This window comes from Amphimedon queenslandica, unplaced genomic scaffold, assembly GCF_000090795.2.
Source record: "Amphimedon queenslandica unplaced genomic scaffold, v1.1 AMPQUscaffold_13208, whole genome shotgun sequence".
In the NCBI taxonomy this organism is placed as follows: domain Eukaryota; kingdom Metazoa; phylum Porifera; class Demospongiae; order Haplosclerida; family Niphatidae; genus Amphimedon; species Amphimedon queenslandica.
The window spans coordinates 26,721-48,305 of NW_003546556.1; the positions used below are offsets into that span (position 1 = coordinate 26,721).

The window sequence follows — 21,585 nt, forward strand, 5'->3', positions numbered from 1 at the left end:
TTATCAAGGGCAATGAGTCGGGAGGCTACCAGAGCTGAGACACCCAGTGGATCAACATAACTGCAACAGAGCTTACGGGCAACCATTGCATTTGAGTCACAGAGATTGTCAGACTCTCTTGCAAAGGAAGTACAGACCTTCTTCCAGTGAGAGACATCCATCCCAGAAGGACCAGCAGCCCCATCCATTCGTAGAATCATGGAGCGAATCAGACCTCCGTCAATTTGGTGGAATTCGATAAAGTGTGGTTCATGATCAGGAGGAGGAGTAGCTTGTAAAAGAGAGTGAGATGGATGGAAGGGAGCAGGATCTGGATGTTTCTCAATCAGTTTATCTCTAACAGTTACAGTAGACCCACCAGATGATACAGGAGTATTGAGAGAAAGGGGCTGCCCAGACTTCGACCCAGAACCTTTTAACAGTCTCAGAGCAGCTTTCACCTTTCCTTGAAACATCAGTTTCGAGAACGATCCTGCGAGGTCAGTGGAAACAGTACGAGGCCCAACAGCAAACTTTCTCTGGATGGTTTCTCCCTCCTTCAGTAGTTCATCAAAACAGCCATCATGCCAAAGAGATAATCGACGCTCAAGGGCAGAAACATGTTCACTTGTCTTAGAGCGACGATGAGGCTTCTGTAAGACTAGTAACGGGAGCAGAAAGGCAGCCTTCAATGCAACACATTCCTTAGACGAATCTTCAGCATAATCACGGAAAAGAGATGATAGTTCAGCAACAAAGGACCTTCCATGTTTACCATGTGGGACCTTGAAGAGGTTGGGAATCCAATGAACAGCAACTTCATAACATTTATCAATCAATCTCATACACTTACGTCCTGTCAAACTCTTCCATTGGAACTGAGGGTCAGCCATAGGCCGAAAGGAAGGAAGATCAACGAGAGAGAAGAGAGGAGAAGGGGAGGAGAGAGGAGGAACGGGAGAGGAAGAGCGAGCGGGTGAATCAGAGCCAGCGCTGGGAGGCAGATCCAAAGGTTGAGCGCTCGAGGAGCGAGAGGGACTAGAAAGGGGCCCAGGATCATAATCATCATCAGAAGAGTCGTCAAAAGAGGCAGCGCTGGCATGGGAGGGCGAGGGGGACGAAGAAGAGACCACATGGGGAGGCCTCGAGTCAGAGAGCAAGGACACGCTATCATCAGCAGCAATAGGCAAATTCATACACTTCCCCTCCGACTTAGGAACACACTTCACACAATAGGAGCCATTCTTAACGCAGGAACATCTTATACAGCGACTTTGCTTGGAACAAGAGCAGCAACTCCTGCCAGCCATCTTGACCACGTGCCCTTGGGTATTTTTCAGAATTTTGTCTTTTTCTTAAAATGGCCGTAACTTGAAAAATTGAACTCGGAATCGACTCAAACTTGCTACACAGCATAAGGGCATCAATATGTATCAGAAAATGTAATAAAAATTTGGGGTGATTTCGGAGCTATTTTTTGGAAAAAATCATGGGCTATAGTCTTGGATATTTTTCAAAATTTTGGCGTTTTCTTAAAATGGCCGTAACTTTAAAAATTGATGTCAGAATTGACTCAAACTTGCTACACAGCATAAGGACATCAATATGTATCAGAAAATGTAATAAAAATTTGGGGTGATTTTGGAGCTATTTTTCAGAAAAAACCATGGGCTATAAACTTGGGTATTTTTCAAAAATTGGCCCTTTTTAAATTCATTCATTCATTCATTCATCAGAGATTCTAATAAGCTCTTGTTGGCTGTACCATGATGAGTAAAAGGTCAAGAGAACAAATCAAAAATAAAACAAATAATCTAAACTGAAACCATAACTGTTATTCTAACCCACCACTCCTATTACTAGTATTCCCAGTATATATTCACTGCTCCAGCATCACTGCTCCTTCACTGCTCCATAATCTCATTAATAGTGTTTACTGTTACGCATCACTGCAGTGATTGTTATTGTTTACTGTTACAATATTATTTAAGTTATACACTATTTGTACTCAGTTAAAAATAACAATAAATAAATAAATACATGTACTGTTAGATCAATAACTCAACTGTGTATACAATGTATATACTATATAAGATTGTATTATTATTATTACTGTTATTATTATTATATCTATAATGCATATTAATGTATTATTAGTTACAGTATATGATGGATGCTTCAATGTTACCAGTGAATGATTATGAATCAACAACAGCAGTAGTAATATACTACGGGCAATCTTTCCCAATTCAATATACTTCATCTATTCTTCTCTTTGTTAGTATAGGGGAAGTTTTCTTTTTCATTAAGTATTTTAATGTAAACAAAAACTTTACCCTATACTCAATGTCATAATATGTCATATCATACAGTGGATCAACAACTCTCACCCCCTCCCCTCTTTCTCTCTCTCTCTCTCTTCCCTTGTTTACATGTTTACATAATATTTATGATAAAAAGACTTGTGGATCAACAACATCCGTCACTTTCCAGTACAATATATATTCCCTTTTCTCTCTCACTCACTTTATCACTTACTTTTTTTCCGCCAGTTTATCAGCAAAGGATTTCGATACTAACAGCTGCTGATCCACAGCATTAAGAAGACTCATGATATCCCTTTCTCCAGCCACGAGGGACGACGGTTTTCGTTTCACCTCCTCCTCCTCTTCCTCCATTGAGGAAACGAGTTGAGAAGAGGAAGTTCTTGTTTCGGTTTTCCGATGGTCGAGACTAGGGGAGGGCTGGGGGGAGGAGGAGACACTGAGAGGAATCTTGAGTATCTTGTATCTGTGTATCGACTCATTGCCTAGCAACAGATTAGATCTCTGTATGTCAGCAATCTAGAGAGGGGGGAGGGGGAGAAAGAGGGAGAGGGGGAGGGAGAGAAAGAGGGAGAGGGAGGGAAGTGAAAGGAGTAAGATAACATAAAAACATGCAAACAAGAGAGATAGGGGAATACAAAAGAGATTATACAGTAGCTATAGTAAGAAATTGACTGTGCCAGAATTATAAGAAACTAATGAATCTAATGAATATATTATACATTGTGCAGGTGGCAGGCTGGCAGGTGCACTGGGACTGGGTCAAAAATGTGTGAACATTATGAGTCAATATGTGCCACTAGGTATTACTTTTAAAATAATAATAAAAAGGAGGACCTAAAAATACAATTTGTAGCTTTCATAGCAAGTGTACTTCGAGTAAATGCTCGCCATAAACATTATGATGCTATACTTCCTTTAGTAGAGAATGTTATTTACATGTACACTTTGGCCTGTTTATCAACAACACTCTTAAGAAGTAAGGCTGTGTGACTGTACCGTTACTCCGTATTTAAGAGCTATCCCTTGGAGGGTGTCCGAGGCAGTGATATTGTGTATCAGGTGTCCATTCTCTCTATGTCTTCCTTTCCCTACCGTCCCGTAATGGCGTCCTTTCTGGGACTGGTGTACGAGGGAAGAATGAGAGTCTCCTTTACTACTCATGGCCTCTTTCTTTTCTCCTTTTCCCGAGGGTCTCTTGACTGTAGAAGGAGGAGAAGAGGCCGGGCTGATCGTCTCCTGAGTAATTTCTATTCCATTGGCATAAGCTGCCATTATTCATAACTATGGGCGTGACTTATTTAGAGCCACACCTCCAACAACAATTAATTAACGTTAATTAAAATGATTCAAGGCAACCCATGATGCTATGAAGCTAAATCCTTACTATAAAAATGCATTACTATCTCCTTCAATCATGATTGTCACCGTAGTCAAAAGATAAAATTTTTGGAGGGACATAAGTCCCTTTGTCCTTTTATAATTTATTAATTTATAAATAGTACCATAAGTATGATCTATTAGTTATATACCAGTGTATAAACACATGTATCATCTAGTCTGATGAAACAACCATTATAGTAATAGCAATGTCCATTCCAAATTTAAATAAAAGTGTGCAACCTTTTTATTTATTAAATTATCAATACTTATAATATTAGACTTAAAAGTAAAGTTGAATTATCATGTACATGTGGCATGCATAGTTAGTGCATCACAAATCACAGTTAATAATAATTATTAAAATAGTATTTTTTATCTTCTTATAAAGTGGCGGAACTGAAAGTAATAGGTCCAATTGACTCCATTCTCTCATAATCACTTTCATCTTCATCCGCTGGTCGTTCTGGTACGTCCCACGATTGTCCAGTAACCAGTCTCCGCTCTAACTGCACCGGGCAATCAGGAGGGGGAGGGGCTACCTGAGGTGGGCGTGGCGGTCCTTCAAAACCTGGTATTGGTTCGTAAATAGCTTCGTCAGATGCAGGAGGGGGAGGAGGGAGAGGAATATGAGGAGGAGTATTGAGAAGATATATATGAGAATTCCGACCGGGACCTGGGGACTGACGCAGTCTCTTTGGGTCCAGCTGTTCCATAGATCCTTTATCCAGTGGATTGAGTCGACTTGAGCGGGGGGACATGTAGTGGGTTGGGTTGGCCTTGGCTAGGGGGACGCTGAGCCCACGGGAACGAGATGGCGACATGTACCAGGAATTCTTTTCGAAGCTCGGAGTCGCACCCACTGGTGGAGCTGATGTGGGAGTGGCTGGAGATTTCAATGGAATTTCATTTAAATTATACCTGAGGGAGGGGAGGGGAGGGATAATGGTAATATCAGTTATAGAATATTTCGTATACAACAAAATTATTTTGTGCATGCATGGTTTCAGGTCAAATTTTGCCAAAATTGAAAGAGAGAATTCTTCATTTTTATTACATTTTCTGATGTATATACATGTACTTATGTTGTATAGAAAGCTTGAGCTGATTCCGATTTTTAAAGTTGCTCAAAAAATTCATGCATTAGCTCATGAAGCTTATGCTGTTCAGCCCATTCACGTGTAGCATGCTTAGTGGGAAACTGTGTATGTGTACATTTTTATAAATTAAAATATCGAACAAACAAACAAACAAACAAACAAACCTTCTGTTTGATTTGTCTCTGCTCCTCTTGCAAGCAATGCAAACACATAAAACCACCAAACAGCAAACGCAAATGACAGCTGCTCCAGCCCCACTGCCGATATACACATACGTAAGGACACCACTAGAACCATCTCCTTCTTCAACTGAGGTAGGAGCAGGTGTATGACTTACGCCAGAAGTACATTCCCGATCTGAGAAACTATTAATGACTAGGACACAAGATGGATCAGTAGTTAGCCTAATGCTATCAACCACTAGTGTAGTACCACCACTTCTCATTGAATCTGCTAATATAGCAATGTAATATGAAGGGGGTTGGTTTGTTGTCCCGTACATACGCCCACGGAATATGACCGATTTGATATCGGAGGGTGAGCAGAGGTAGTGACCGTCGGTGATGTGTGAGGAGGGAAGGAGACAGAGAGAGGGACAGGATTGGGTGATGGAGTCACTTAACCAGTTTATGATATCCGACTTCTTTTGTGTTATATCTGACAACTAAAAGAATTAGAAATAATTATCAATAATTATTACTATTATTAATGATTGCGTCATAATTGTACAAGTACATGTACATTGTTTCTTTTGTACATTGTACAGTGTAGAGTGTCATGGGGTCCAGACAATGTACATGTAAATTGTTAATTTGTTGTTAGTTTGTATGATTGTACATGTACATGTACACACACACAAAGAAACATGGTACATTGTACCTTGTAATGTATAATGTACCTTGTAATGTATAATGTACCTTGTAATGTACATGTATTAAATACATCAAAATTATTACATGTCACATGCACTTTAACTCACTATCCATTTTTCACAATCAAAAACTCCATTTAATTTTAACTGGAAAAGTACATTCCCAAATCCTAAAAGTAACAATAAGAATTGTGAGTTTTTTCTCTCTCCTTCCTCCCCCCTCTCCTTCTATATATATTATCCATGTTCTTACCAGCAGTAAACTTGAGCTGATCACTAGCAGTGGTTCCTTCAGAATTTGATGAAAATACTCTATAATAATAATCAGACCCAACCTCCAGGCCAGCCACACTGATATTAAACTCCTCATTACTCAAATTAATATTAAAAACTCCGTCTCTTCTGTCAGACCTCTGGTCCAATGACAGTGGGTTCTTACCATACTGCAAAATGTAAGATTCAGGAGTGTACGATAGTTGTGGTATTGTAAATGATACAATGGCTGATGTGAGCGTGGGTCCCATACTAGCATTGATATTAGTAACTGATTCTGGTACCGATGGGCCTATTATACATTAACACAGCAATGATATTAAATACTGTATTGCAAGAATTACTGAACAAAATTAAGCTAAAATATTATTTCATAAAGGTGGCTGCATCAGTCAAGAATTTTAATTGCCAAACGTTTGCTAAAAGCAATAAATTACCAAGTTATTATACTGCATGCAACTTGCAGTATAGTACATGTAAGTGTGGTGTTCTTCTCTCTTACCTTTTACAGTAACTTCTATAGTTTTCACTTCTGTTAGTTGCATATCTTCCTTCACCATCAAAGTAGCTTCACAAATGAAGTGGTAGACTCCAGATTCACTAGTAGCTCCAGTTACAGCACTACCAATACTACCATTAAAATAATCAATCTCTTTCACTTCAAAGTCTTTATGGCCATTGAGTAGTGGCGCCCCAAGACTTTCCTCTCCAATTTTGTGCAGCCTCCAGTAGATGGTTTTTGGTGATAGAACTTTCATTAAAGTGGAAGCATTGCAAGATATTGAGATATTGTTGAATGGAGGAATATCAAGTGAAGTTAGAGAAGAAACTGAAGAAACAACATTGAAAGGAGGCTCTAGAAAAAAATAAGAATACAGTAGAGTCAAAATATTTAAATACATGTACTGTAATTTCTAGTTTTTACCTTCAATAATGATATCAACTGAGACCTTAGTTAGCATAGAAGGTGATACAGTAGTTAAATAAGGAAGAGGAACTACCAGAACTGAACAAGTATAACTACCATTACCATCACTACTCATGCTTAGTGTATTAAACTGTAGAGTGTTGCTGTAGCTGTCATTACTGATCATCATTGAATCATTAGTAGTAATGATTCTTGTTGTGTTAGGTAGTAGGTTGTTGTTCCTACTCCAACTAGCAGTGATCCTGTACTCAGTGTCCACTAATGAAGACATGTTCATCTTACATGTAATGTTTAATGGAGTTCCAGCAAGAAATGGAGGAGAATCAGAGAGAGAGAGTGAGAGAGAAGGAGCAGATACTAGTGGAAAGAAACACCAAGAGATCATTTATGATGAAATGGTACATGTACTGTACTGACATGTACAGTGTTTATACATTTAGTCGATGATAATTTTTTTCTTATATTAATTATAATTTATTTTAAACATCATTTACTTGAAACTTTAAGGAGATAACTAGAAATTGATTTCTTGACCAGACCCAGTGAGGGGAGGTCTGATACAGCTTCACATGCATAGGAACCCGCTTGAGAGGTCCTGAGCTCAGGAAGAAAAAGAGAAGAGCTGGTGAGATTGTGAGAAATTCGTGTCAAAGAAATAATAAAATTTGAATTATTGTGAATCTTGTTTCCATCTGGATCAAACCATTGAACATTAGGAGGAGAGAGAAGTGAATCAAGTGATACTATCCTGCAGTGGATGGAGAGGGATGACCCTGCTACTGTATTGGGACTGGATGATAGAGTCATAGTGTGGCGTGGAAGATCTGAAAATAAATATAATATAATGACTTTAAACTTTTTCTAAATTTATATCTCTTGCTTTCTCTCTCTCTCTCTCTCCTAACAAACAGTTTCATAAATATTCTCATTCCTTCTCAATCAGTTTTCCATACCTCTAACATCAAGAATAAACTGGACAGTATTAGAAACAGGTACATTCACACCAGGATGCACTGAAAAGGTAACAGCACGACAATCATAAGTTCCTTCATCATCATTATCAACATTCATCAGAACAATACCACCTTGATAAACACCAGGCCCCATCTCTCTAACAGGTAATAGACTCATTTTTAATGCTACTGAACTCAGCTCCTGTCTGTTCAATCTCCATATTGTATTGATGCCAAACTGAGTGTTAATGAAAGAAGGTGTAGCGAAGGTCAGTGTTACTAGGGCAGTTACGTTGTGTCCTGTGTATACATTAGTGGGTGTGGTCTCGTGGAACGAGAGGGTTAAAGTTGGACTAGGCACTAAGCAAAATAAAAATAATAATACAAATACAAATAATAATGATAACAAAATGACATCAATATGTATCAGAAAATGTAATAAAAATTTGGGGTAATTTTGGAGCCATTTTTTAGAAAAAACCATGGGCTATAGCCTTGGGTATTTTTCAGAATTTTGATGTTTTCTTAAAATGGCCACAACTTAAAAATTGAAGTCAGAATCGGCTCAAACTTGCTACACAGCATAACGACATCAATATGTATCAGAAAATGTAATAAAAATTTGAGGTGATTTCGAAGCCAATTTTTGAAAAAAAAACCATGGGCTATAGCCTTGGGTATTTTGCAGAATTTTGGCGTTTTCTTAAAATGGCCGTAACTCGAAAAATTAATGTCAAAATCAGCTCAAACTTTCTACACAGCATAAGGACGTCAATATGTATCAGAAAATGTAATAAAAATTTGGGTTGATTTTGGAGCCATTTTTTGAAAAAAACCATGGACTATAGCCTTGGGTATTTTTCAGAATTTTGGCATTTTCTCAAAATGGCTGCAACTTGAAAAATTGAAGTCGGAATCGGCTCAAACTTTCTACACAGCATAACAATATCAATATGTATCAAAAAATGTAATAAAAATTTTAGGTGATTTCGGAGCCATTTTTCAGGAAAACCATGGGCTATAGCCTTGGGTATTTTTCAGAATTTTGGCATTTTCTTAAAATGGCCGTAACTTGAAAAATATTTGTCGGAATCAGCTCAAACTTTCTACACAGCATAACAATATCAATATGTATCAAAAAATGTAATAAAAATTTGAGGTGATTTCGAAGCCATTTTTCCGAAAAAACCATGGGCTATATAGCCTTGGGTATTTTTAGAATTTTTGGCATTTTTAAAAAATGGCCGTAACTTGAAAAATTGAAGTCGGAATCGGCTCAAACTTTCTACACAGCATAATGACATCAATATGTATCAGAAAATGAAATAAAAATTTGGGGTGATTTCGGACCCATTTTTCAGAAAAAACCATGGGCTATAGCCTTGGGTATTTTTTGGAATTTTGGTGTTTTCTTAAAACGGCTGCAACTTAAAAATTGAAGTCGGAATCAGCTCAAACCTTCTACACAGCATAATGACATTAATATGTATCAGAAAATGAAATAAAAATTAGGGTGATTTTGGAGTCATTTTTCAGAAAAAGCATGGGCTATAGCCTTGGGTAATTTTCAGAATTTTGACATTTTCTTAAAATGGCTGTGACTTGAAAAATTGCAGTCGGAATCAGCTCAAACTTTCTACACATCATAATTGTAAAAGGATCAGTACAGTACAGTGCATACCTAGTACAGTTATATTTTCACTAATATCAGCAGATTCACCATTAGCCAGTGTTACCCTACACGTGTATTGACCAGCATCAGAAGACCTTACACCATTCAAATACAACATGACTGTAGTCACAGACCCTATGGTAGCATTAGACCTTGGAGCAGTGAGAATAGCCCCATTAGGACCAACCCATGACACTTGAGTGGGAGGAGAGAGAGATGAGTTGGAGAGTGTGATGGTACAGGTAAGTGATGAATTGGTACCAAGTGTTAGACTGTCACCAGGAGATGATGATATATTGAGCTCAGTAAATGCTAGAAATAAAATAATAAATAAATGTACTAGTGCAAGGTACATTTATAATGAGTAGCTTACATGGAGGAGGAGTGGTGAAGTTCATTATATCAGTGAAGTTAGCATATTGTACAGTATTCTCAGCTAATATCCTGTAGTAATAGACTGTATTTCCTTGCAAACCAGTCAATCTTGTACTATAAACCTGATCTACTAGCGTCAGGTCAGTTGATCCGTTAATACTTGAAAATGGCTGCATTAAAGCATTCTTATCAGTACCAAAGAACACAGTGTACTTCTCCTTAGTGTAGACTACCATTGGGACCAGCCAGGATATGATGACTTCTTGTGAGTGTTTGCTTTTGATTTGAATATCAACGGGAGGGAAAGGAGACCTAGGGCCTATAAGAAATAAGATACATGTAGCATAAAATGAAATGATTATATTTTTAGCATCTTTTATAATAAACTGCATGAGATCAATTGAATCCTTTACTGGACAAGTTAAAACTTTTCTCAGTTAACAATAACATAAGTACATGTACACGTACATAACTATTAGTATTATCAAATATCTTTTTTAGAAAGGATTACTTTCTTCTCTCTCTTACCATAAATAATAACTTCACTTTCCCCATAAAATGTCACCTCCTCCTCCTCCTCCTCCTCCCTCCATAAGCTGATTCTTCCTCTGCACTTATACACAGAATGTCTCTGAGTTCCATTACTGATTTTAAGGACAGCTAATACCTCTCCATCATATCTCTCTATGTCAACACTGTGTCCTTCTAATAGGATCACTGGCTGATCATTGATGGTCCATTCTGCTGTTATATTAGCAGTGATATTGAGACTCCATTGAACTGTACAGTTGATGGTAAATGTATTAAATGGAGGGAAATCACGGGCTTCAATGTAGGAGGGGCTTGTTGTCACAGTAACGTTGGGATCTAAATAAAAATTTAAAGATGACATAGTACTGGATAATTTATGCAAATTTTGTGCTAAAACATATGTACATGTACATGCTAGCTGCTTTAACTTTACACTTTCATTATAAACACTGAATTAAATTCCAGAAAATGCATTCTATTCCCATGCATTTGACTCTATTCCCATGCAGTTATACAGTCTTATACACAGATGTACATGTATATGCATGTACATGTACATGTACTTACTCATAACAGTCAGTGATATTACTGAAGACATTACTTCCCTACTGTCCACCACATGTGAATTAACAGGAACAGGTATGGGTATGGCTTTAGCCCGACAAACCAGTGATCCATTGACGTCCCTCCTCCCCACAGCTGCTATGGAGAGGGCAGAGACAAAGAGAGAGGAATTAGAGCCAAGTCTAGTGACGTTACTCATTGATATGTGACTGGTGACGTTTATCCTGTCGTTGCCATGGTACCAAGCAATTGCTACACTCGTGGGCGTGTTGGCATGGTAACCAATATCAACAGAACATGAAAGAACCAGCAAAGTACCAAAATAAACGATATCAGCGTTTGATGGCGTTACCATGGTAACAGTGACAGAAGGAGGAGCAACTAAAGGAATGTAAAAATAGAAATTATATCATCCATTATTGAGTCTATATTCCTTTACTTTGTACTGGCAGTATTTCTTCCTTAGACACATACAAAGCATTAGACTCATAGGCACTACTTATCAAACTACTGAAACAAGTATACCTCCCTGAATCAGAAGACTTCACTCCTCCTATATACAGGTTGGATATGCTCCTCCTCTCCCCCTCTCTCCTCAGGCTGTGTATGGTCGTATTGCCTTCAGTATCAATTGTGTCTCCACTTGGTCCTAACCAGTCAATCATTGGCTGGTTAGTGACGAATCCAAGAGTTAGTTCATCAATGATACAGGTGAGGTTAGCTGGGTCACCACTGAGGACAATTGGAGGCTCAGGGAATGATATAGATAATGATGGATACCTGGCTGTATGTGTGAAGATGATATATATAGGGAAGAATATAATGAGAAGGGAGAGAGAGAGAGAGAAAGAGAGGGAGAGAGAGAGAGAGGAGAGAGGTATAATTATTTAGAGTGATGGAAGGGGAAAATTTAAAATGATTTAAAGATTATAAAAAACAAGAGAAAAGAGAAAGAGAGCTATACATAGCTAGGAGAGAGAGAGAGGGAGGAAGAGAGGGGGTGACCCACCTATTGCTACGATAGTGAAATTAAAATATACTCTGATCCCATCACTCCCGTAACCATGACAACTGAAAGTATGAGTATGCCTCAGGTCAGTGAGAGGTTCCAGTACAATCCTCAGCTCCTCATTCTCATACTGCCCATCAGGAATGAAAATGAGATCCTCACCCTCCATAGGTCCAACTGTAGCACCAACAGTCGTTATATTAGTACCAGATAATGGACATGGTACTATCAGATTATTACCAACAAACTCCAAAATGAAATGATGACGTACTACAAATTGGGAGAGAGAGAGAGAGAGGAAGAGTAATACACAATATTTAATAATAATTGTTAATGGATTAGTCTATACCAACAATCACAAACACCTCTACACAGCAGTGCAGTAAGACACAACAATACCACATATCATTCACATGTACATGTACATGTATGTGTACACAACACATGATACTCATTCATTTATACACTAACATGTCATGCACAATATGTACTGTATGTACTATGTACATTAATCTATAATACACACACATGTAAGCATAAACTGGGGAAATTATGACACATGGAATAACAATAACCATTAATCTAATAATGAACCACAAGTACAGTGTACCTTCATAGTTATTATGTACAGGTAGTTCATCAACGACTAATGCCTCAAATCCACAGTAGTACTCTCCCCTGTATTGACCCAAGTCTCCTACAGTGTCCATGAACTGAAGTTGTGTATAATAAGTTGGATATGGTCCATCTATTGGATTAGTCTCAATTATAATGTCAGTACTAGTATTAGCAGGAGGAATAGGTTGATCTTCTCTGTACCAGATAACGTTACCATAGGAACCGGTAAATATACAAGTTAATGTTAACGGAGGCTGAGAGGTAGTGTGGTGAGTAGCTATTGATGGAGGGACTGAGAGAGAGAGAGAGGGTATTGAAAAAGAAACAGAATAAGAAGAAAAAAGGTTCAAAAAGCAAAATAAATGTAATAATGTGCTGTACATGTCTAAGTTGTACAATATTGCCCATCAAATCCTAGTACATGTACATACATACAGAAGTAAGCACTGCTTGTCATATGATACATGACATACATGTACATGCATGTATGTCCTACCTGTTGTTCCTTGTCTTAATATCCATACACTCAATATTGCACTGTTTCCTCCATCAGCCTCCATTACACATGAATATTGTCCAGTGAATCTACTCAGTTCATCACCAGTGAGGTTTATGAACAATGATATGTAAGAGAAAATGGATAAACTGCCTCTTTTGGTAATAGTAATCTCATCAGTGGATTCTGATAGCTGCGTTTCGTCATGTAGTATCCAAGACGAGGAGTTAGGATATTTCAGGATATTCCCGTGACATGCAAGAGTCCCGATTTCACTAGTTGAGTCATTGATTTCAATTACACTGTTGTTAATTAATGGGCGGAGATTATACGTCAATCCATAACCTGTTAAATATGATACACGTACAGTGTATATACTGCAGTAGCATTCAGTGAATTATCAGTATATACACAATAATAGAATTTCACTAATGTACATGTACATGTGTACATTAAACTTATAATTCCTCAATTTCACTGCTTAATTTCCTCTCCCTCTCTCTCTCTCCCTCCCTCTCTCCCTCTCCCTCCCTCCCTCCCTCTCTCTCTCCCTCCCTCTCTCCCTCCCTCTCTCCCTCCCTCCCTCCCTCTCCTCCTCCCTCCCTCTCCTCCTCCCTCCCTCTCCTCCTCCCTCCCTCTCCTCCTCCCTCCCTCTCCTCCTCACCAGTAATATTCCCAAAGTACTTGGTTCCGGTCCCAATGGTTACATTGTTATTATTATTAGATACTATTCTACAGTGGACAGTGTCCCAACAGAATGAAGGGGTTGATAAAACTGGTACATCAAGTACTGATGATAGACCACTGGATATTAACTGATCCATTCCCATACTTCCATTACTGGTACCAGAACAGCCTCTGTACCTAAAATAATAATAAAATAACAATTTATTTTCAATACTTATTATCATTATTATTGTTATTTACCATTCATGGAGTACTGGCTCTTGATGAGTTTCATTCAGTATATAACATTTGAATCTGATCCAAGTACCAGCTGGATAGGCTGGACCAGGAGGAACCGTCACTATGGTAACATTAGCACCATCTGAAGCACAGTAAGAGACTGAAAAAAAAAATTAATATTAATATAATAACTAAAAAATAACTTGAACATACAGTAATTTATTCTAATACAATCACAATTATCATCTATCATGTACATATACTTACCAGTCAACCAGTAAATGGAGAGGACATAGGACAATAAATAAAGAGGAGCCATTATAGGAGAGAGAGAGAGAGACAGCTACAAGACTGGAGAGGTGTGTGTAACCTTGTAGTTATTATAAAGGAGTCTTTATCCTTTTGTGTATGTATAAGTAATGTACTGGGTCTTTTGTCTAGTTATTAATAATAATATTTAGCATTGTTTTGACTTCACCAACCAATTAGTGATACATTAGTATCATACACGTTTCAATGTATCAATGTATGTGACACATACTGTACATTGCGGCAGTAGTTAATAGTGAAAACATACACTAGATGTATACTGGTACAAAATAATTATTATATTATAGAAAACTAATGTCTACTAAAAATAAATAAATTATCATGTACACATACAGTATGATGTTCAGTACAATTCAATACTAGTTAATTTACTAATAAAGTGTAAACAATCTAAATAATAACAAAGTACAGTCTATTATTGTAACAAAGTTTTTACTTTTTGAAGGGAAAAAACATATTATCAATATCAACAAGAGGTTCACCTCCCAACACTTCCTCCCACTCCTCCTTTAAGCAACGAGCAACAAAATGAAACATATAATCATGATGATGATGACGCTTATAAATATATCCGATTGCTTTAAGAAACAAATTACAAATTTTCTTGATTTCAGAGTAACTCTGACCATTCCAAATTGTATTGTGATACATTTTAATGATGCGAGGATGATACCGTACTTTAGACCTCAGTTCAGCATATTCATCACTGGTATGAATGAATTCCATGAAGTAATCCATAAAATCATGAGGACGCATAGTATCTTCTAATTGATCATCAAGTTCAAGTAAGTAAAATGAATGAGATATAAGCTTTTTTTTTATATCTTCTAAACTATGATCAAATTTTCCTTCTTCTACTAAATGAGTGTCACAATTATAATAATAGTATAATTAATGTACATGTACCTGAGCTTGCAGTTGGTAACATAGCAGCAGCACTTCCTCTAGACTTCTCTTGTTCTAATAGACAAATAAAACAATGATTATAAACAATGATGTATACCATCATCACCATGTACAGTATATAAAGTGACATTATTATTACCTGTAAGACTCAAATCACTTAACTTTGCAGCAACGTACTGGTATTCTCCTGCAGTTTCTATGAATAACGATCAATACAATTATATTCATTAATATTGTACTTACCATTTGTTTTACTCTTTATTGAAAACATTACAGTGCCATCAATAATTAATTCCACAACTTTCTTTAATTTTAGCATTTCTTCATTTTTAGCCACATATACCTTCATCTCTTCAACCAGCCATTTAGGTATAGTACATACAAAGGTAAGTACACTCTGCTGTACAACCCTCAGTGATATTAATATGCCATGACGATGAAAAGCATCAGCAAGGAATTGTTGAAACTCCTTTAATGAAGTATTTAAAGCTCCAGACAACTTTAAAAATCATCTAAAGATAATTATGGGATTTGTTCTTAAGAGGCTTCAAATTTAGAATGCATTCTTACCTCTCCATGGTCTTCTAATTTTTCATGGTCTTCAATGACTTGTTGTGCAAAATCTTTAGCTAAAATTTTTTTGTAAAGAACATCAATTTTTCCTGAAAAATTTAAAAGTGTCTTGCTGGCAACAAAATTATATTCCTCAGCAAATAACATTAACGCTCCAAAATTTGAAAGAAAAAAATATTTTCGAAGTAAAGATACCAAACCCAACTTGTTGCGCACTTTCATGATTTCGTCTTCTCTCTCCGTTCCTTCCCTCTCTCTCCCTTCAGACTGATGGGGTGTCCTTCCCAGTAAAAATGCTTTGAAGTCTTCCAGTAACTTTCCTTGGATAATTTCATCAGCAAATTTACTCAAAACAAAAGAAAATTGATCATTCATCTTGGAATATTCAACATTTAATTCATAAGGTACAATGTACACTAGTAATAGAAATAACAAACCAATTATGAACTCTTCAATGCAGGAAAGTCTTACCGGGTTTGGTAGTACCAGCACTGCCACTTTTTGTGAGAGATGCACTTGTACCTGAAAGAAATATTAAACAATAGAATAATGCATACTTTGTAATGTACAATTTATATGTGTATATTGCATGTACACATTTTGAAATTTCGATGGATTGAAAATACATGTACAATATAGCAAGGAACTAATCTCTTGCGAATGCGGCAAAAATTTTTTTTGTGAATTTAAATTTCACAGCTATAAAAAAGTCAAAGTGCCTCCAAAAGGTCCCGTGATGTCTAAAGCTTACATGTCCATGTACTTGAACAATTTACAACCATCATAAGACTATTATATTTACTACTAACCATGCCTCCTGATTTCATCAGCTAAATCCTTTTCTTCCATCTCTTCTAGTATATCTCCTAGTCTCAGCCATGTTGGTATTCCTTTCTCATCAACACCATCCCTTCTCTTTAACCAGTAAGATACAGTTTCACTGAAACATCCTTCAACATCTCTAGGATGATCAACTTGAATGGCGGACAGTGTTGGATCATACAGACCAGCCTTAAGACCAAAGCCTCTCCACTTGTCTTTAGGAAAGAGACTTAACTTGGATAATACTGAATCTAAATCCTTGATGTCTAATATAGTATCCATTATGTTAAAGCTGACACACCCCTCAAAACAAAAGGTAAAAATACCATACACAGCAAAATAGCATGAACAGTTTAAAATTTGAAGTTTTATTAAAATAAAACACATGCACTGCACTTTACATGTACATGTACATTGTCATCTTTGTGAATATTGTTTATTCTTTAAAGTTTCTTGAAGCTAGTAATATATCAACATCATCAAGTGATAATACTTCAGGTATAGCATCTGGAGAACTCTGTGAAAAAAATACATCATAATAAGCATAATATTTCTTTAATCCTCCAATCTTCACTATACATGTACAAGTACATGTATATTTACTTTTATTATTTTCTCAAATAAAGTGTCTCCAATCATAACTTGTACTAATTCTCTAACTGATACCAGCTCATTCATCAGTGCCTGTTAAGATAACTTGGAATAAATATTTTACACATTACTCCACTCATGCATGTAACTAGAAGAATTTACAGCAAGAAGACAAAGGACATTAATGTGTAAAAAATACACATAATGTACATGTACACCATTACCTGTAGAGCAGCACAGCTCTGTCTCTGACTGTTAGAGTAGCTAGTATTACTGAGGGCATACAACAACTGATGGACCACATTAACCTACAGATCATGATCATTAATATAATATACATGTACATTTAATGTAGCACTGTATGTTAAATCATTATTATACACAATCACTTTATTGACTGACCTCTACCAGTTTCTGTGCTAGGTGAGGGTGTCTCTCTATTATCTCCCTGTCATGTGACATTACAATGAGATCATGTGATACTAACTATTACTTTATTATTTTTGCAGAACTTTCCTGCTGCACCTGAGCAGTGACAATACCTAGGAAAGTGTATAATTATTATTAACATTCAATTAATATTCATACTTCTTCCAGCCCCTCCTCCTTTAGATGTGACGTCTTCAACCTTCAACAGATTAACCAGCCCCATTAGCAATGGCTGCTGTATCTCCTCGTACTCCAATAGATCATTAATGAGTAGACCAGCTAGTGTACATGATAACATAATGAAGAAAAGGAAACGAGAAATAGAGCAAAGTTTATCTATCTATTTATTTATTTTATACATTTATTTATTTATTTTATACATTTATTTATTTATTCATTTATTTATTTATTTATTTTATACATTACCTTCACGTTGAATATCAAGGTGTAAGCTCCTCAGTAACATTAGCAATGGGTCAACAATGGAGCCACTGACAACACCAATGGAAGGCTAAAAATTAGAATACTTGTACCTGTACAGTAGAGTATAGTATCATTAACCTGTATTAGTCTCAGTGTGTAGGTTGAGAGTCTCTGAGCTTCAGAGGATGAAGAGGCCAGTAAAGCAATCAGTGCTTTATATACTTGTGTCTGGTACCTGGGATTAGCCTAAACAATAACAACAACAACAACAATAACAATAATAACAACAACAACAATAACAATACTAACAATGATAAACTAGGCAATACATGAGCTACATACAGTATACATGTACACTGTACATCATCCAGTGATACAGGGTTTGCCACAAAGCATGTTAAGAAATAAGAGCTACAACAGTGCATGCATGGCTTTTGGAGCAACTTTAAAAATTCATAAAAAATCTAATTTTAATCGGAATCAGCTTAAACTTTCTACACAACATAAGAACATGTATATGTATTAGAAAAAATTATAAAAATGGAAAATTTTCTCTTTATGATTTTTGATAAAATCCCCTGTACTATATTAGTAACGCGGTAGTGTTACTAAGTAGGATTCACCCCACTTCAAAATGGCTGCCACGACTTTTGCAGCCTTGTAGTACAGGAGATTTGTCAAATTTTATAATAATTCTTATTTGTAAGTCGCTTACCATTGATAGCTCATGGAGGAGGTGCTGAGCACACTCTTGAGTTTCTGATAGTTGAGACCGTCCAAGACATTCGGCAACAACTTTGATACCTAAAAATAAATAATAATAACAACAATAATAAATAATAATAACAACAATAATAAACAATAATAATAACAACAATAATAAATATATTTGATCTCTTTCTCTCCCCTCCCTCTCTCCCTCTCTCTCTCTCACCATAGCTTTCACATATCATTTCTTTAAAGTGTCTTCCTTTCTTTGATATTTGAGTTAATAAACGAAGAGCTTCTGATTTGTCTGGCTCTTCACAGGACTTCAAGTTAACAATTTCAAGTGAAGTGAGGATACCACCAACTTCAAGGAACTCTGTCAAATAACTGAGAGAGAAAGAGAAAGAGGGAGAAGAACAATTTCTTTTTTCTTAAGCAACTCCTTAAAAATACAATTTTGATCAAAATCAGGTCTAAACTTTGTAAATAATACATAATGGATCAACAAAGGGTTCTCTCCATTATTTTTTGCTGAAATAGGATACCATGCTATTGTGACTGTACACTGTGTTGCTACATGTACTGATGTACTTGTCAGATGTGTCTTTACCTGGCTCCTATGTTGATAAATACTCCAATACATTGTAACTGTATACCAACACATGTCCCAAACATGTACCTGGAAAGAGAAATAAAATCAAGTAATTAATACTGTGTACATGTACATGTACCATAAGTACATTGTATCACTTTCAGCTATACTTAAGTACAATACAATGAAGTATCTTACGTAATCCTAAGCCAGGCGGTGAGTCTAGCGAGGAAGAGGCTAGAGCAGTCATTAAAGTGTGCCTCCAGTTGAGATTGTGTCATGTCACTACAAGTATTGAGGAACTCCTCCAGCATTGCTTCTCTTTCTTGCACCGTTCCCTTTGATATGAGAGCATGAGGTATTCGTATTCACTGGCAATAGGTCTCTTACTTTGTCCCAGCATACGAACTAACCATGTCTTATACTAACCATGCCTCCTGATTTCATCAGCTAAATCCTTTTCTCCAATCTCTTCCAGTATATCTCTTAGTCTCAGCCATGTTGGTGCTCCTTTCTTATCAACTCCATCCTTTTTCTTTAGCCAGAGAGATACACATTCCCTGAAACATCCTTCAACATCTCCACGATGATTAGCTTCAATGGCTGACAGTGTTGGCTCATACAGACCAGCTTCCAGGCCAAAGCTTCTCCACTTGTCTTTAGGAAAGTGACTTAAATTGGATAGTACTGTATTCAAATCTCTGATGTCTAATGTAGTATTTACATGTATAAATAAGGTAAAATTTGTTATTTTATACAAATTCAAACTTACATGTATTTAGCTGACGCCCTTCTGCCATTATCTTTAAGCTGAGCCTGGCACACCCCTCAAAATAATCAAATTAAAAAAATAATAGCATACACAGCATAGATCTAAATAGTTTAAATTTTGAAGTTTTATTAAAATAAAATACATGCACTGCCACTGTTGTACAGTTATCAAATGTTGTAATAAAAATGAAAATTATTTTAGTGTTTATTCTTTAAAGTTTCTTGAAGCTAGTAATATATCAACATCATCAAGTGATAATACTTCAGGTATAGCATCAGGAGAACTCTGTCAAATAATACATTATAATGCTCCCTTGATCTACATGTATGTAAATCCACATTAATTTATTTTTATTATTTTCTCAAATAAAGTGTCTCCAATCATAACTTGTACCAATTCTCTAACTGATATCAGCTCATTCATTAGTGCCTGTAAGCATAACACAGAATAAATAAGAAAATTAATAATAATAATGGACTAAGAATCATATGATATAAATGATAATAAATGGTGTAAAAGATATACATGTACATTATTACCTGTAGAGCAGCACAGCTTTGTCTCTGACTGTTAGAGTAGCTATACTATATCCCAACTGAGTTTGACAGTTGACACCAGCCGCTTGGAATTTGAAAAATGTAGAATACGTCACTAATGACGTCTTATAATGATATTCATAGAAGCATGGCTGGCATTTTACAGCTGCGTAGTTATTATTATTACCGTAGGTCGGGATATATTCGCGGCTGCAATTATTCGCGGTCATAAAAAATTCAATTAAAAACCATAGAAACCGAGGTGTTATTTTAATTGAAAACGGCGCGATATTGAAGGAAAGCATCTTACTGCAGTGTTCTTGAGCTGTTGTTCTTCTTGTGTTACTAAGCCTTGGTCTCTTTGGAGCTGCTTTTACCGGTTCTTTACAGAACTACTGTCTCGCCGCATCTTGGGACTCTCCGCCCATTCTAGTTAGTGTTTATTGACTTGGGTGTGGTTTATTATCACCAGCACGCGGACCAGCAACAATTTGCAGCAAAGAGGCTGAAAGAGCTCTGAGGTAGAGGTCCATACAAGAAGTTAACAGGTAGAGAAGGACTCACTATTGGTGAATGGCTCCAGTAAAGCTGCTAAAGAACAGATGAATAGCTGAACACTAAACACGTGGTCTTATTGTCATAGCAACGCTCTAACAGTTACCATGGTTTTTAATTGAACTTTTTTATGACCGCGAATAATTGCAGCCGCGAATATATCCCGACCTACGGTATTATTATTATTGAATTTTACAGACCAACATAACATAATTACAGGCATGCAACATATAAGTAAAACTTGACATGAAATTGGACTGAAGGAGTACATCCAACTTGTGGAAGTATCCATTATAAGTACATGTATAGTATCAATAAATTATAGAAGTCCCTAGTTTCAAGTCGAATCCCTTTTATAATCTAAATCCA

The 21,585-nt window shown here is 36.5% G+C and overlaps 4 protein-coding genes across 4 annotated transcripts in view; all 4 read right to left on the reverse strand.

Annotated features, from left to right (window-relative positions):
• Nucleotides 1-2,513: 2,513 nt before the first annotated feature.
• Nucleotides 2,514-3,618, reverse strand: LOC100637346 (lysM and putative peptidoglycan-binding domain-containing protein 2-like). The gene is made up of 2 exons (XM_011407584.2): nucleotides 3,303-3,618; nucleotides 2,514-2,822 (listed from the first exon to the last, which is right to left on the reverse strand). Exons 1-2 carry the CDS (start codon nucleotides 3,576-3,578, stop codon nucleotides 2,514-2,516), a joined length of 585 nt encoding a protein of 194 aa, XP_011405886.1. The 5' UTR covers nucleotides 3,579-3,618.
• A 309-nt stretch (nucleotides 3,619-3,927) lies between these two features.
• LOC109584466 (uncharacterized) lies at nucleotides 3,928-10,124 on the reverse strand. The gene is made up of 10 exons (XM_020000214.1): nucleotides 9,854-10,124; nucleotides 9,490-9,792; nucleotides 7,809-8,168; nucleotides 7,350-7,679; nucleotides 6,853-7,212; nucleotides 6,430-6,783; nucleotides 5,908-6,219; nucleotides 5,763-5,824; nucleotides 4,948-5,447; nucleotides 3,928-4,604 (listed from the first exon to the last, which is right to left on the reverse strand). Exons 1-10 carry the CDS (start codon nucleotides 10,089-10,091, stop codon nucleotides 4,067-4,069), a joined length of 3,357 nt encoding a protein of 1,118 aa, XP_019855773.1. The 5' UTR covers nucleotides 10,092-10,124; the 3' UTR covers nucleotides 3,928-4,066.
• Nucleotides 10,125-16,922: 6,798 nt separating this feature from the next.
• On the reverse strand, nucleotides 16,923-20,177 carry LOC100636714 (uncharacterized protein C1orf228-like). Its single transcript, XM_020000213.1, has 14 exons — nucleotides 20,126-20,177; nucleotides 19,744-20,061; nucleotides 19,552-19,691; nucleotides 19,372-19,440; nucleotides 18,988-19,148; nucleotides 18,769-18,857; nucleotides 18,192-18,299; nucleotides 18,057-18,141; nucleotides 17,790-17,909; nucleotides 17,695-17,743; nucleotides 17,604-17,649; nucleotides 17,426-17,509; nucleotides 17,214-17,294; nucleotides 16,923-17,127 (listed from the first exon to the last, which is right to left on the reverse strand). The coding sequence occupies exons 3-14, from the start codon at nucleotides 19,665-19,667 to the stop codon at nucleotides 17,047-17,049; spliced, it is 1,089 nt and encodes a 362-aa protein (XP_019855772.1). The 5' UTR covers nucleotides 19,668-19,691; nucleotides 19,744-20,061; nucleotides 20,126-20,177; the 3' UTR covers nucleotides 16,923-17,046.
• A 297-nt stretch (nucleotides 20,178-20,474) lies between these two features.
• The window catches only part of LOC109584463 (uncharacterized), a 9,417-nt gene continuing 8,306 nt past the window's right edge, over nucleotides 20,475-21,585 (reverse strand). The window contains exon 8 of the mRNA XM_020000212.1: nucleotides 20,475-20,554. The gene's annotated coding sequence lies outside the window, so the exon portion shown is untranslated. The remainder of the gene's footprint in view (nucleotides 20,555-21,585) is intronic.

Bases quoted from the DNA above. Each gene is read 5' to 3' on its own strand.
- LOC109584466 (XM_020000214.1), bottom strand. From the start codon at position 10,091: ATGGTAGTCTACACTAAGGAGAAGTACACTGTGTTCTTTGGTACTGAT. The intron at 5,825-5,907 runs GTAAGAACATGG...TGTTACTTTTAG, and splicing joins TCAGCTCAAGTTTACTGCTG to GATTTGGGAATGTACTTTTC. The intron at 4,605-4,947 runs GTTTGTTTGTTT...CCCCTCCCTCAG, and splicing joins AGAGACAAATCAAACAGAAG to GTATAATTTAAATGAAATTC.
- LOC100636714 (XM_020000213.1), bottom strand. From the start codon at position 19,667: ATGCTGGAGGAGTTCCTCAATACTTGTAGTGACATGACACAATCTCAA. The intron at 17,744-17,789 runs GTATGAATATTA...ACACTTTCCTAG, and splicing joins AGGAGGAGGGGCTGGAAGAA to GTATTGTCACTGCTCAGGTG. The intron at 17,295-17,425 runs GTAATGGTGTAC...TTATCTTAACAG, and splicing joins AGAGCTGTGCTGCTCTACAG to GCACTGATGAATGAGCTGGT.
- LOC100637346 (XM_011407584.2), bottom strand. From the start codon at position 3,578: ATGGCAGCTTATGCCAATGGAATAGAAATTACTCAGGAGACGATCAGC. The intron at 2,823-3,302 runs GTACAGTCACAC...CCCCCTCTCTAG, and splicing joins CTCTTAAATACGGAGTAACG to ATTGCTGACATACAGAGATC.